Source organism: Megalobrama amblycephala, linkage group LG5 (genome assembly GCF_018812025.1).
Source record: "Megalobrama amblycephala isolate DHTTF-2021 linkage group LG5, ASM1881202v1, whole genome shotgun sequence".
NCBI classification, from domain to species: Eukaryota; Metazoa; Chordata; class Actinopteri; order Cypriniformes; family Xenocyprididae; genus Megalobrama; species Megalobrama amblycephala.
Genome location: NC_063048.1, coordinates 9339349 through 9356376, shown reverse-complemented (window position 1 = coordinate 9356376; position 17028 = coordinate 9339349). Strand labels below are relative to the sequence as shown.

Sequence of the window (17028 nt, the reverse complement as noted above, 5' to 3'; positions counted from 1 at the left end):
AAAAATTCATAGATTAACCTACCATAGAAAATAACCTAGGCTAACTAGTCAGCATATCAAATGTAACCACGTTTTTTTTTTCTTCTGAAAAAAATGAATAAAAGAATAAAAAATGAAACTACTCATAGAAAATTTAGCTTGACCTCCTGAGGCAGACTATCAACATTTTCCTAAAGGTTAGTAAATGTTTTTATTGACAATCATAAGGTTAGGCAACCCAGAATATCTGGCAACCCCACACTCAGTTCTGCAAACAGGGTTGCCAGGTTTTCACAACAAACCCCGCCCAAATGTTACTCAAAACTAGCCCAATCGCGTTTCAGGGGGTCTCCCGGTAAAGATCGCGTTCGGTAGAGGTTTTGGTAAGGGTTTTCCTGGTAAAATGCGCATTACAGGGTCTAAATATCACGTTATTTGGGTCGCTTCAACCCAAGGGAATGAAAAACAATCCGCGCCAAAACGGTTAAAGTGGCGCGAAAACAGCGGACTTGGCAACACTGCGAGGGAAACCATCATCTGACAACAAGGTCAGTCTTTTACTTTAAAATGTAAACGTAACATATCTTTAAGCGTCTCTGCTAATATTATTGCAAATTAGATATATCAACGTTTGTACGTTTTGTAAATGTGATTTAAGTGGTGCAGATAGCTGAAGTGTTGTAAAGGGAAAAAGCAAATCAAATATGAACCGCATATATTTGATTCGGTTCCTCAAAGAATCGTCAACCGAACGATGTCATTTTAGTTATAAGTTACAAGTTATAATAAATGTCAAATAAGTATTAAGAGTATATCGAACCTCGGATGAATCGATTTCAGGGCCATTCCATCGAATGGGTGATATTTGCTTGTTGTAACTCTTCAAAATTAGATTTTATTTTTTATCTTTATCTAATAATACACACATTTAACTGTTCAAAATGTTTATTGGTCAATCTCAGGCAACTTTATTTTAATTTTTACGAAGTTTCAAAGCAGAAGATGGATGCATGTTTTCTCAGTCCTGTTACCAAAACTCATGTGCTGTTTAAAAAGCATGTTTAAAAGCATGTCAATTAATTCCTTTGTGTTCACCTCAAGAAAGTGTTTATTTTGAAGAAATGGTTGGTTATTTGTAAAAAAAAAAAAAAAAAAAAAAAAAAAAAAAATTATATTAAGGCAAGGTGTATTTTAATAAAAAATGCAAAACATTTTTTTTTTCATTTAAAAGAAGACAGAAGCTTCAAGTTTATAATTTTTTAAATAATTTAATTTAGTTAACAATTGTGTAAATGATGGATCAAACAAAACTGATAAAAACAATGGTTTAACTTTATTTTTTTAGAAAAAATATACATGTATTAACAGGAATGAACACTTTGTAACAGGAATGAACCCTGGGTAACAGGAATGAGTGTCCATATGTGTGTGCATGTGTGTGAGAAAGAGAGTGTGTACACGGCCGTGTGTGCATGTGTGTGAGTGGGATTTCTGTGTTGAAGGGATGTGCTGTGTGCTAGTAGTACATCACAGTGAAGGAGGTGGAAAGAGAAAGAAGGAGAGCGAGGAGAAGAGAGAGGGGGGAGAGGGAGGGAAGGAAAGACAAAAAAAGGGTGTGTTTCACTCCTTCCCTTGCAGCATGCCATGGGTGTGTGTTTCTGGCACCTGCATAGTATAGGTTCTCTCCATCTTCTACAAAAGATAAGAAAGAGAAAGACAAAAAGATTAAGTCACTTTGTGGTGGACTGGCTCCCTGCAAGTATGGCATTCACACTGTAAAAATAATCCTAAAAATCTACAATTTAAGTAATTTCAACTGTAAAACTCATGATACAGGTGAATAGTATTACAAACCCGATTCCAAAAAAGTTGTGACACTGTACACATTGTGAATAAAAAAGGAATGCAATAATTTACAAATCTCATAAACTTATATTTTATTCACAATAGAATATAAATATCATATCAAATGTTGAAAGTGAGACATTTTGAAATGTCATGCCAAATATTGGCTCATTTTGGATTTCATGAGAGCTACACATTCCAAAAAAGTTGGGACAGGTAGCAATAAGAGGCTGGAAAAGGTAAATGTACATATATATTTAACAGCTGGAACACAATCCACCGTGCCATTCGCCGTCGCCAGCTAAAACTCTATAGGTCAAAAATGAAGCCATATCTAAACATGATCCAGAAGCGCAGGCGTTTTCTCTGGGCCGAGGCTCATTTAAAATGGACTGTGGCAAAGTGAAAAACTATTCTGTGGTCAGACGAATCAAAATTTGAAGTTCTTTTTGGAAAACTGGGATGCCATGTCATCCGGACTAAAGAGGACAAGGACAACCCAAGTTGTTATCAGCGCTCAGTTCAGAAGCCTGCATCTCTGATGGTATGGGGTTGCATGAGTGCATGTGGCATGGGCAGCTTACACATCTGGAAAGGCACCATCAATGCTGAAAGGTATATCCAAGTTCTAGAACAACACATGCTCCCATCCAGACGTTGTTTCTTTCAGGGAAGATCTTGCATTTTCCAACATGACAATGCCAGACCACATACTGCATCAATTACAACATCATGGCTGCGTAGAAGAAGGATCCGGGTACTGAAATGGCCAGCCTGCAGTCCAGATCTTTCACCCATAGAAAACATTTGGCGCATCATAAAGAGGAAGATGCGACAAAGAAGACCTAAGACAGTTGAGCAACTAGAAGCCTGTATTAGACAAGAATGGGACAACATTCCTATTCCTAAACTTGAGCAACTTGTCTCCTCAGTCCCCCGACGTTTGCAGACTGTTATAAAAAGAAGAGGGGATGCCACACAGTGGTAAACATGGCCTTGTCCCAACTTTTTTGAGATGTGTTGATGCCATGAAATTTAAAATCAACTTATTTTTCCCTTAAAATTAGACATTTTCTCAGTTTAAACATTTGATATGTCATCTATGTTGTATTCTGAATAAAATATTGAAATTGGAAACTTCCACATCATTGCATTCAGTTTTTAATCCCCATTTTGTACAGTGTCCCAACTTTTTTGGAATCGGGTTTGTATATCAACTAATATTCACACAATTAAAATATGAAATTTCTTTTTGTTTAGCATAGATGGTATATGGGGTAACACAACAATGCGAAAATAATACGATTTCTGAAAGATTTTAATGATTATATTTCATGATAAATTTAGGTTTAGATAGCGGGGACATTTAACAAATGCTATTTTTTTTAGTATTCTCAGTAGTTTTTAATAATGTTTTAAATTATATATTTTAAATTTGCAGTTAGATTAATGTTCAGGACACTTTGCTTAATAATAAAATATATTTTAGAGTTAATTTTCATGCATATTTATACATAAAATGTCCCGGGGACAGAAATGGCACCGATTCGGTGGAATGGCCCTTAAAATATTATTGCTCACCTGAACGCTGCAACATGAAATTGTTTCCTTGTGTAAACAACAAGTCCTTTGTAAATTTAAAACTTGCATGCACAAGCTGCCACTTACTTGGTTTGTGTTACTTGTTGTAACAGTTCATAATATGTGAACTGAGCTTTTATTTCACTTTGTTCATGTCATCACTATTGGCTATTATTAGGTTATTGACTCTTTGTAACTTTATATTATTGTATTGCATGTTTCTTCTTTGCTTTGAAGTGAATATGAACAATTTACTGTACTGAAGATGCTCTAAAATGAACTAATATCTATGTTTCTTCTTCTTTTCTCCAGTTCTTAAGTGTTGATTTTGTACAATGGACAAAACATTCATTCAAAGAATTCAACAAAACAAAGTCTTCCTCATAGACACTTTAACTGTAGAGGCCGAGATCATCTTGCAGCATGTGCAGCAGGCTAAACTTATTACTCAGCGTGACTACAACAACCTCTCTGATATTCGTGAAAGAGAGGAAAGAGTCATCAAGCTACTTGACAAACTCATGGGAAAGGGGAACGAAACGTGTCGCCAATTCATAGAGCTTTTAAGAAAGGAAAGTGTATTAGAAAATTTTCCAACGTTAAAGGATCTTACCATTTTTGATCCTCCAGTGCATGCCATTTCTGATCCTCCAATCCATCCTATGCATGAGGTGACGTTCATATTTGATCCTCATGTATTCAAGTTGCTGTAAATGCTGCAGTCAAGTATGTTCTGTATCACTGATGTGTGTATTTGTGCTTTTATTTCAGGTCTCTCAGTACAAAATAGCACAAAATCCACGTGGTGTCTGCGTAATCATCAATAATGTAAATTTTAAGAACATGAGTGAAAGAAGGGGATCAGATGAGGACAAAAGTTTGTTTTTTAAACATTTTTTATATTTTATTTAGTTAGCATTAGATATTTTGGTAACACTTTATTTTAGTGTCCTTGTTACATAGTAGTTACTATAGTACTAACTATACATTATGCATAATTACATGCGACTAACCCTAAACCAAACCCTATAATAAATAGTACCTGTTGTTAATTAATATTACTCAATACTATATTACACTGTAACAAGGACACCTTAAAATAAAATGTAATATTTTAAGTTATACCATGGTCTGTCTAAATACTCAATTCTGATTGGCTGAAAGGTGTTTAATGCACTGGTAGTTCCAGTTAGTTTAATCACCGTTCTATATTAATGAGGAGGTAACATCGCTGTTTTTAAAGTAATTATACTCATATTCATAGTAGAGAGATGCTGCACAGATGCAGTTAATTCACACACATCTCTTTCTCTCTTAATAATTAATTCAAATAAATGCTATTTCATTCAAATAAATGTAACTGCTTGTATTTATCTCAGTGTGTGATTTAAAGTGGGCAGAATGCTAGATCTTACAAGCCGCAACTGATGTCATCCAGTCAAATATTGTGCTGCAAACATCAGTAACAGCTTTAACTTGTCAATGCTGGTTAACGACCATGGTATAACCGGGATAATCCACGGCTAGCTGTGAGTTAAACTATTTGAATGCACTTCGCAGAGGCAACCTCTGCTTCACGTTGGGTGTTTTTTTGCCTCCACGTCATGCATTAAAATCATTTAATGCACAGTTAGCTGTGGATTATCTCTTACTTATTTAACTTATTGTGTAAAGTAAACTATTAAAAAATAATTTGAGAAAGAAAAGAATTAGATTTGTTTTAAATAATTCTGAATATTTATATAGATGAATGGATGCTATGGAAGCTTGTTTCTGCCACAGAATAAAAAAATAAAGGATAATTGCAACTTTTTATCTCACAATTCTGACCTTTTTTCTCACAATTTTGAAGTATTTTCTCAGAATTTTGTGATATAAACGTGCAGTTGCTTGTTATAATGTCAGAATTGTGTGATAAAGTCACAACTGCGAGTTATAGTCAGAATTTATGATATAAAGTTGCAATTGCCAGTTATAAAGTCAAAATTGTGTGATATAAGGTTGCAATTGCGTATAAAATTGTTATAAAGTTTATATCACAATTCTGACTTTATAACAAGCAATTCTGACTTTATAACTCACAACTGCAACATTATATGACGCAATAATGAGAAGAAAGGTCGCAGTTGTGAGATAAAAAGTCGCAATTACCTTTTTACTTTTTATTCAGTGGCAGAAACAAGCTTCCATAAGTTGCTCATATTCTCTCTTTTCCACCCCAGAGTGTCTTACCAGAGTTTTCCGCTGGCTGGGGTTTGTGGTGGTGGAGCACAGAAATAAAACTGCAGCTGAAATGAAGAATCTCCTCGAGGAGCTGGGGAAGACAGTAGATGGAGACTGCTTTGTATGCTGTGTCCTCTCCCATGGCGTAACAGAAGGAGTCTGTGGAAGCGATGATGGTGTTGTTTCTGTTGATGAAATACGGGAGCCTTTCAATGGCATTACCTGCAAAAACCTTGTCGGCAAACCCAAACTGTTTTTTATACAGGCATGTCGTGGCAAAAAATATCAAAATCGTGTGAAAGTCCAAGCGGATGCTCCAGAAGATGGAGAGTCAGAGATGGAGGCGGATGGTGATGATTTTGATATCAAAATCCCGGCTGACTCGGATTTCCTCATTGCCAGGTCAACCACTGATGGTCACGTTTCTTTTAGAAATCCAGAAGAGGGCTCCTGGTTTATTCAGTCCCTTTGCCGAAACCTAGAGAAACACTGTCCACAGTAAGTTTTAACTAATAAATCATGCACAAAATCAGAACTATATGTACTATCAAAAAAGACATTAATTCATTCATTCATTCATTCATTCATTCATTTATTTATTTATTTATTTATTGTTCCCAGGGGTAAAGACATCCTGGAAATTCTGGTTTGTGTGAATAATGATGTTAGCCGTCAGGGGATAAAGAGCAAACAAATGCCTGTCCATGAAGTCGCCATGAGGAAGAAACTGATCCTGCGGCCGGTGAACCACTGAAAGCTCCTGTATATGTGAAGCCATGGCTTGATATGTCATTTTTTTAATAGGATCATTTAAATGGAAATCTCAAAACAAGTTTAAACAGCACATTTACTTTAAGGATATTTTTAAAGGATGATAATTTTTTTAAAAATCAGGACTAAAATTGTTTACTTCAGGGATACATGAGCCATTTGAGATCAGTTTGATTTTCCAAGTTTTATAAGTAACTTTCAATAAGCTGCGGTTAATTTTTTAATTTTTGCAGATATGTTTTACATGTTTCTTTATATAAAATGTTTATAATTTTCTATGTGCTTTCTATATTCTATACAAATACACTCTTCCAATTATTTCATAATAAAATAATCTTTAAATATGCTGTATGTAAAAATGGAATGATATATTACTCAGACTCAAGAGTCACCTGCGATGCACATTAAGTCACAGAAACATGCCATCAGGTAGCATGAAAGCAGTATAGCAAAATATTAATGATATGATGCTGATACTCTATGATATGAATGATACTGCATGTGCCGAAACGTGTTGGAGAGTTTTTAGATTTTTTGTAAGCAACCATCTGATAATAAAGGCTTTTTAAATTGAAAGAGTGCCATGGTAATCCTAAAGTTTTTTTGATAGCAAAATTTTTTGTTATTATATTATTTTGTTCATGTTAATGCAAAACCCTTTTGCTGCTATTGAGGTTGGATATAGATAAGGTTAAAGGGGAACATCACTTTTTTTGTAAAATAGGCTCATTTTCCAACTCCCCTAGAGTTATGTTAAAGATACCTCTTTGTGTCTGTGACAGTGTTTACCGAGCAACTCCACAGCAACTACATAAATTTATCCACTAACCATTCAGAAACATCCAGTTTCATTCTGAAAGTTGTAACTTCTTCCTGAGTCTCTCCATCAGTGTTGACTCCGGTTTGAACAATGTAAGGCTGAACACCGTTACTGACAATCCTCATTTTGGGTGCGTGAGATTCTCCAGCTTTGTTGTTGTTGAGCTGTTAAAGCTCCGCCCTCTTCTGGAAAGGGGGCGGGAGGAGCAACTTATTTACATTTAAAGGGACACACACAAAAATGACGTTTGCTCACACCCAAATGGGGCAAATTTGACAAGCTATAATAAATGATCTGTGGGGTATTTTGAGCTGAAACTTCACAAACACATTCTGGAGACACCAGAGACTTATATTACATCTTGTAAAAGAGGCATTATAGGTCCACTTTAAATAGCACCACCTTGGTTGAGGTTCAAAGCGAGCCGTACCAATACTAAAATGTGATGTGTTAACACTGCAGATCACTGATTGCTCAGAGAGAATCGTCACTACCAGTATAATTTGTTCGCACAAAGCGATAGTTTAAGCGATAGTTGCAAGCAACTTGTAAAAAGAAATGGCTATCGTGGTCAGTATCCGAGGTACAGACGTTCCTCTAGTTGGATCTACAGCAGTAGAGGTGGTGTCATGAGAATTCGAGTATTTTAATATTAATTTTACACAATGATAGCAATGTGGTATAGTATATAATATTACTATAATACATTTTTAATCAATTAATAGTCATGCTAAGTACACACAAACATTAATTTGAAACATGTAAATAAGTAACTTTACTGGAAGCAAAAACATACCTACCTATATAAGCTAAGCTAGCATCAGAATGTATCTAAAATTAATTAATGTCTTTAATCAGTACTCAATCACCTGGTACAGTCATCCCTAATGCTTAGGGAGTCAGACTGGTAACCCGAAGGTTGAGTGTTCGATTCTCAATACAGGCAGAGAATAACTGAGGTGATCTTGAGCCAGGCACCTAACCCCAATTGCTTGGAAAGGAAAATGGCTTCACACAGCTCCGGGTGTTTATGTGTTCACTACTCCTAATGTGTGTGCACTGACTTAGATGGGTTAAATGCAGAGGACAAATTCCAAGTATGGGTTACCATACTTATCCCTTAAAAATGTCTCTTTCTTTCACTTTCAAATTACCAATTTCTGAACCTCTTCCACCTGATTAATCTGAAAACAGTAAGTGAGGTGAAGCAATTTATTGAGACATGAAACAATATTCAAATCAGTGGTCATCATCAATATGGGTTTGTGTTAATGACAAACTGGTGTTTATTGTAGAGCACTTCTGCATATGTGTGGATATTACACAAAACATAACAAAGATATTTTTTTTTGCATGTAAATGTCATTAAAATCTTTAAATTTAAAAACCTGGTGCATTACTCCATGTACAATGAAATATACTTGACATTATCCAATTAAAATAATTCATCAACACATAAACATGCCATGGGATAGGACCAAAAGAAACAGTTTGTCAAATGTAGGCTTCACAAAGCACGTTTCCTGAATTGACATGGTAATTATAAATACACTGTAATTGCTACAAACTACAGTTTGGGTCCAGTGCTAATAATAAGGCTATATTAGAGTATTCAATAACATTAAGTGATAAAATATGTCAGCAAAATTTATTTTGGAAAGAAAGCATTTGTCATGGTCTTTCTTGAAGTAATTGTTTTAAAGTACAATATGTTTAACCGAAGCTCCTAATTCACACTATTCACGACACTCATTCCTTTGGCTTAGTAATTAATGCTCATCAAAAATACATTTACAAAAATAATTTTATCTTACTTTACTGATCTCTCCAATTAATTTAACCTCATCTCAGAGCTGTCCTATGCCTCTGATGATTGTCAGCTAGTTATTAAAATGAAGCAGTGCTATCATAAATGAGGTCAGTCATTAACTAATGGTCATAACATCAAACCATTATTACTCGTCTTCCAGGAAAACAACATAATAAGGACCTGAAGTGCTTCTTTTTTTAACCCATCAGATCAAACAGCACTATAAAATTTAGCTGATAAAATCTTGCAATGAATATGTCCCTAAAAATAAAAACAGTGCAAAAACACAATCCTTAAGAATTAAAATACATTGTCCAGCTCAACGCACTTATAATTGATTCTTCGAAAGGCAACATTCAGGTAATATATATGAAAAATGAAAAACAGATGAAACACATGGTATTACAAAAGGCACTTTTTTCCCCACAAGATAGACAGATAGATATAGATATCAATTCATAAATTCCCTGAGAATCAAACCTATGACCTTGGTGTTGTCAGTGTCATGCAGTACAGCACTACATAAATGTTGACATAAATGCAGAAGTAACAAAGAAACAAACTGCACATCTTTGTGCTTTGAGTCTGACCATGTCTTTTAGAATAGATGCCAGATTGTCATGCTGCAGCCAATCAGGAGACTTGCTTCATAGGAAGGACCATGGGAAGGACCAGTGTTTTCGTTAAAGTGTAGCGAACCTCAGGCATCTGCTTGAAACGCTGAAAAGTTTGGGAGCTCACTGCTCTATTCACCTTTGTCAAAATAGAGTTTATGTCCTTATTCCTGCCAGAAAAAGAGATACAAAAATTAGTTACATGAGTAGGTCGTCCAACACTAAAACATTAGTGTTTACAAATGCAATGTGGCCATATGCATTCCCAAACTTAGATGGTGATTTGACTGATCAGACCACAATGTGTTTTCAAGATGCATTGCACTACTTTTGATAAACTCAGCCAAACCGGATGGTAACACCAAGAGCAAATAGGGCCTTTTATTCACACACTTTAAAAAACGCTAGGGTTGTTTTTTCTACCCAGCCTGTTGGGTCATATTTTTGGGTTATTTTTTCCATGGTTGGGTAGTTTTTGTGTAATCTAGCCAGCAGCTGTTGGGTTAGAGGCTGGTCAATCTCTCTGACAGTTGAAACAATACACTCCTCCCCACCCGCTCTCTGACGCAACAACCCAGCGGTGTCTTTACTACAGCAGCCCAGCTGTTGGGTTACACAGAGCGCGAGCCTTTTGCATCCTCGTCAGGATAGCAGATCTCAACGCCTCTGAATTGGTGCTTTGTTCAGTAAAATAAAGGTTTGTATACATTTTATTTTGTCTATAAAGTCTTTACAGTGCTGTTAATCATTTTATTTAATGCAATGCAATATACAGCTATGAGATGTCAGTCAGCTGAATGTGTCAGTCAGCATCGGTCATCTTGCATTTCCTTGAATAAACTGATTTTTATTTGTTATAATACTGAATATTATTAATTTGGATGTTAAAATATGATCTCAGATCTCTGTACTGTTTGTTTGCAGGTTATAAGGAGCCTGTCAAGATTTCTTTTGGCTATGAGAAACGCAGAGCAGCTCTCTTACCGAACAGCGGCCCATCACCGGCTCAGATTTCAGCACACTGCTGCACTTATGCCAGGAATATATGTGAAAATAGAAGAAACCTAATCGAAGCATGCACTTAACTCACCTTGGACAGCCATCTTCCAGCTGCTTGCAGAGCTCCTGGATAAAGGCAGATCCATTTTTTACATGGCGGTAAGATTTGCAGTGCTCCACTGATGCTATTCCAATGAGGAAATCAGCACTTTTAGGGATACTCTGTAATGCTGCCAGTATGAGAATCCTCCTCAATTGTTCCTTCTTCTGTGGTGCTCTCATGTCCATCAGGCCATCCACAAACCTTGCTGGGCCTTATTACCCTGACAGGCCTGAATGAAGAAAAGCTTGGGCTTGCATGCTAGTGTGTGACATTCAGCAAAAGGCTGTGTGAGTTCACAGATCGGAACTTGGTTTCCATCTATTCCCAGAACAGACCCTTTCTCTCCATGGGAGAGGACGCAGCAGACAAAAGTCTCCACACTCTCCATTTGAGAGTGATCCCTCTCTGCAAACTCCTTTATCACATTTCGAATATCCTTTTCTTGCAAATCATCCCGCACCTCAACTATCCTGCCACCTATAAAGTCAGAATCACGTTATAAAGTCAGAATTGCGATGATATAAATTCACAATCATGAGATATAAAGTCATAATTGTGAGATATAAAGTTGCAATTTATGAGAAAAAGGTCAGTCTTTTTTTCCTAAGAATTGATAAAGTCAGAATTTGAAAGTCAGGATTTTATATCTCGCCATTGTCGGAGAAAAAAGTCAGAATTGCAAGAAAAAAAGTACTGTGAGTTTATATCTTGCAATTGTGTTTATAACACGCAATTGTAAGTTTATGTTAAAACTGTGAAATTTAAATAGATTTATGTTAAATGCCCTCCTTATGCCGCTTCTCACATGTCTGACTCTGTCCAGTTCGTCTTCCAGATGCTGGTTATTTTGGTTCAGCGCCTCCATCATGGTCTTCAGCTCAGTGCATTTGTCCTCCAGTGAATCATGCTCTGACTGCGCTGCAACTCTCCACACCTGAAACTCTTTCTACAGGAGCCTGATCATAACATCCCATCACATACAAATACAATACCAACACAGAAAAATACATGTCAACACAAAAACACTGTTATTAAAAACAAACATACACATGTGCATAGTCTATTGAGTTGAGATATTTGCACAATTTTCACTCACACACATGACACACAAGACTGTCTGTCTTTTCTATCCTCAAAGATTTACATCGAAAAAAGGCCCACCATTTATCTCTCTGCAGATCCCGCATGGCCTTCTTGGGGTCTTTTTGGAGATCAGCTGTTTCTCTCTATAACATCATAAACAAAAACATCATAAACATTGTGATGTATGAGTGAAACAGCTTCTCTAATGAGGAAAAAAATGTGATTTTGTTTACGACTGGTGTGATCTCATGTGAGTGACAGGTTGCCCCGCCCTCATGCCAGTGCACACGTCAGCAGAGAAGAAATGTTGTTGCAAAAGAAAGAGGAAGACACTTCAATTAAAGGGACTTTATGTAAGAATTTTACTGTATTTATCGTTTTTTTATTGCCAACATGTGAACAGCTTGTAACGAAACTTGAAAAACAAGATCTTCCCAGACTTCCTATAAAAGCCATGTAGACTGATTTTTATGTGAAAGTCGCTGGCTGCAGTTCACTTAATGGCCACCAGTGTCTCTAATGACAAGGCTTTCTGAATTCTACATATATTTTATACATTTAAAATGATGTCCACAGATAAATATTTATAACAAACAGTGCAATACAGTATTCAAAAAAAAGGTCAGTTTTTATTTTATGGTGCTTTACGAAATATTCTAAAAAAAATAAATAAATAAATAAAAATAAGCCATTCATTATTTATAATTCATTGTTCTAAGCAATGAATGAAAAGGACAAGGCACAGAATTAACTTAATTATGGAAGTCCAAAGAGGTCATCCATATTTTTTTCTGTCTCGTTTTAATACAACTTCATTTTTTCGTGTTCGATTTAAAAGTGGTTTCTTCCTACCGTAGTGGCTAAAAATTATGTCCAGAGGGTTTTTTATTAAATGTTTTTTATGACCCTCTAAGTTCGAATAAATCTTCAAAATATAAGGAAAATATTTTATATTTTTTAAAAGTGCCCTAGAACACTATTTCACGAGATGTAATATAAGTCTAAGGTGTCCCCAGAATGTATCTGTGAAGTTTCAGCTCAAAATTTTTTATCATACAATATTTTAACTGCCTATTTTGGGGCATAATTAAATAATTAAATGCTTGCGCTCCTCGCCCCCAAGCTGGCAAGAGTCGTAACTCCATAATACATTGTATAAACAATAGAATAAGTCCACACAGCTCTCTCAAAATGGATCTTTATAAAGTGTTTGTGATGCTGCATATCAGATCACGTAAGTATGGTTATTATTTTTATGGATGTTTACATTTGATTCTGAATGAGTTTGATAGTAGGCTATGCTCTGTGGCTAACGGGGCTAAAGCTAACATTACACAGTGTTGGAGAGATTTATAAAGAATGAAGACGCCTTTATACAGACTGCAAGCGTTTAAAAATTAAAATAACAAAATGGCTCTGGTCTCCGTGAATACAGTAAGAAACAATGGTAACTTTAACCACATTAGCAGTACATTAGCAACATGCTAACAAAACATTTAGAAAGACAATTAACAAATATCACTAAAAATATCATGATATCATGGATCACGTCAGTTATTATCACTCTATCTGCCATTTTTCACTATTGTCCTTGCTTGCTTACCTGCATAACATCTGATGATTCGGCTGTGCAGCTCCAGACGTTAATACTGGCTTGTCTAATGCCTTGAACATGGGCTGGCATATGCAAAAGTTGGGGGCGTACATATTAATGATCCCGACTGTTGCGTCACAGTCGGTGTTATGTTGAGATACGCCTGTTTTTCATGCATTAGATTTACATAAGAAGGAGGAAACAATGGTGTTTGAGACTCACTGTATGTCATTTCCATGTACAGAACTCTAATTATTTAACTATGCCAAGGTAAATTCAATTTTCAATTCTAGGGCACCTTTAAATATTTTAGATATGAGGAAAGAACAAAACACTAAACTTGATTAAAGGATTAGTCCACTTTCAAATAAAATGTTCCTGATAATTTACTCACCCCCATGTCATCCAAGATGTTCATGTCTTTCTTTCTTCAGTCGAAAAGAAATTAAGGTTTTTTTAAGAAAACATTCCAGGATTATTCTCCTTATAGTGGACTTCAATGGTCTCCAAACGGCTGAAGGTCAAAATTACAGTTTCAGTGCAGCTTCAAAGGGCTTTAAACGATACCAGACAAGGAATAAGAGTCTTATCTAGTGAAACGATCGGTCATTTTCGGAAAAAATACAACTGTATATGCTTTATAAACACAAATGATCGCCTTGCACGTGCTTCTGCTTTCCGTATTCTTCAAAAAGCTTACACTGTATGTCCTACGCGGAAGCACGTGCAAGGCGATCATTTGTGTTTATAAAGCATATACAGTGGTGTGACAGTGGTGACTGATTTTTAATTTTTTTGCATTTTTGTCACAGTTTAATGTTTCAGATCATCAAACAAATTTAAATATTAATCATAGATAACACAAGTAAACACAACAAGCAATTTTTAAATGAAGGTTTTTATTATGAAGGGAAAACAAAATCCAAACCCACATGGCCCTGTGTGAAAAAGTGCTTGCCCCCTATACCTAATAACTGGTTGGGCCACGTCTAGCAGCAACAACTGAAATCAAGCGTTTGTGATAACTTGCAATGAGTCTGTTACAGCGCTGTGGAGGAATTTTGGCCCACTCATCTTTGCAGAATTGTTGTAATTGAGTGGAGGGTTTTTGAGCATGAACCGCCTTTTTAAGGTCATGCCACAGCATCTCAATAGGATTGAGGTCAGGACTTTGACTAGGCCACTCCAAGGTCTTCATTTTGTTTTTCTTCAGTTATTCAGAGGTGGACTTGCTGGTGTGTTTTGGATCATTGTTCTGCTGCAGAACCCAAGTTAGCTTCAGCTTGAGGTCACAAACAGATGGCCGGTCCTTCAAGATTTTTTGGTAGACAGCAGAATTCATGGTTCCATTTATCACAGCAAGTCTTCCAGATCCTGAAGCAGCAAAACAGACCCAGACCATCACACTACCACCACCATATTTTACTCTTGGTATATGTTCTTTTTATGAAATGCTGTGTTACTGTTACACCAGACGTAATGGGACACACACCTTCCAAAAATTCAACTTTTGTCTCGTCAGTCCAAAGAGTATTTTCCCAAAAGTCTTGGGGAACATCAAGATGTTTTCTGGCAAAACTAAGATGAGCCTTTATGTTCTTTTTGCTCAGCAGCGATTTTCGTCTTGGAACCCTGCCATGCAGACCATTTTTGCCCAGTAACTGAGGCAAGGGAGGCCTGCAGTTCTTTGGATGTTGTTGTGGGGTCTTTTGTGACCTCTTGGATGAGTCGTCGCTGTGCTCTTGGGGTAATTTTGGTCGGCCGGCCACTCCTGGGAAGCTTCACTACTGTTCCATGTTTTCGCCATTTGTGGATAGTGGCTCTCACTGTGGTTTGCTGGAGTCCTAAAGCTTTATAAATGGCTTTATAACCTTTTCCAGACTAATAGATCTCAATTACTTTCTTTCTCATTTGTTTCTGAATTTCTTTGGATCTCAACATGATGTGTAGCTTTTGAGGATCTTTTGGTCTACTTCACTTTGTCAAGCAGGTCCTATTTAAGTGATTTCTTGATTGTGAACAGGTGTGGCAGTAATCAGGCCTGGGTGTGGCTAGAGAAACTGAACTCAGGTGTGATAAACCACAACTAAGTTATGTTTTAACGGGGGGATGGGGCAAGCACTTTTTCAGACCACTGTACATGTGTGAGCAAAATATATTGTCGCTAGTATAGCTTAGTGATTAAAAAATCTGGGCTGTCAAGGAAAAATGTGTAAAAATTCTGCTCAACCAGGGATTTTAGAACTTTTTGATGCCATAGCTTAGCAAATAGTATGATGGTCCTCTTGTGAGGGACCACCTTTCTAAAATATAAAGGCATTATATACAGTATTGGTGAAAGTTACTTTTAAAAGTAAGGCATTACAATGTTGCATTACTTAGTTACTTGTTACATTGTGTGTTACATTACTTTTGCATTACTTTTTCTCACCTGGGCTGGACTTGCTTGTTTGTTTTTTAATTTGGTAAATTTTAAGGCCCTTTCACATCAAAAGTGACATGAATAAGCCTAAAGTGGAAGGAAATGCATATTTACGCCTATACTGTAGAGGGCGCAGCTCAAACAAACCTTTCAGCTGTGCTAAAATTCAAGAAGAATAGGATCCAGAAGAACACTCATCTTTCTAATTTCTAAGGTCTCTGCAGAACAAAAGTGGGCGTTTCTGTATGTTTGGGTGTTTTCAAACTGGTGGGTGTTTATATATCATGCAATGAAAATGATCCCCTTCACCCGACCCCACCCCTATACCCTACCCACACTCTGACGTGGGCAAATCAAGTAACGCTCTCAAAAACGTCCCTCTGTTTATGGCCTCGCCCATCAAACATTAATGTCCTGCAGAGACCTGTACTTGCTAATTTCAGCAAAGACAATGATTAATAAAGTGAGATTAAATACATAAAGTATATTTGTGCAATTTAATATAGTTTATTACAGGTTTGCGTAACATTCTGAGATTGCATTTCACTGTTTTTATTCATTGTGAGTAATACTGAATGTTTTTGTGCAAGTGAGATGAGTAAATGCATGTTCACATTTAGTCTAGAACTACAATAACCATCATGTTCACACAGCGCACACAACACCTCTGCACTTTACTTCTCTCAACATGGGGACAGGAGAGCTGTCAGTCAATAAATCTGAAAAAGTAACTTGCGTTACTTTACTAGTTACTTGAAAATGTAATCTGATTATGTAACTCAAGTTACTTGTAATGAGTTATCCCAACACTGATTATATATTTGCATACTTATATTCTGTGACATATACTGTATATAGTGTGTTGGGAGAATGTGCAATACCCCATTGAAGCAGGAGGACACTGCAGTTTCCGCATGACCAAACACATGGTTTTCTTGAACCACTGCTGGAACCTTAACCAGACGGTTTAAATTTAGAAATTTGTTAGTATTTGTTAGAAATGGCTCTTATTAATTGGATCAAACTCATTGTTTTTCTCACCTGGCTGAGGTCTTCCAGCAGGACTCTGAGAGCACTTCGACTGATGGAGCCCCTGTCGCTCTCCTGATTCCCACTGTAGCTCTCAGCCAGTCGGAACAGAGCTGCAGAGACACAAGCACAGAACCATGATCCTAACATCTTTA

The 17028-nt window shown here is 36.5% G+C and overlaps 1 protein-coding gene and 1 pseudogene across 1 annotated transcript; one reads left to right on the top strand and one right to left on the bottom strand.

Annotated features, from left to right (window-relative positions):
• Positions 1-330: 330 nt before the first annotated feature.
• On the top strand, positions 331-6879 carry LOC125268423 (caspase-8-like). The gene is made up of 5 exons (XM_048190615.1): positions 331-527; positions 3718-4076; positions 4177-4282; positions 5628-6126; positions 6250-6879. The coding sequence occupies exons 2-5, from the start codon at positions 3741-3743 to the stop codon at positions 6380-6382; spliced, it is 1074 nt and encodes a 357-aa protein (XP_048046572.1). The 5' UTR covers positions 331-527; positions 3718-3740; the 3' UTR covers positions 6383-6879.
• A 1664-nt stretch (positions 6880-8543) lies between these two features.
• On the bottom strand, positions 8544-17023 carry LOC125269409 (annotated as a pseudogene).
• Positions 17024-17028: the final 5 nt, after the last annotated feature.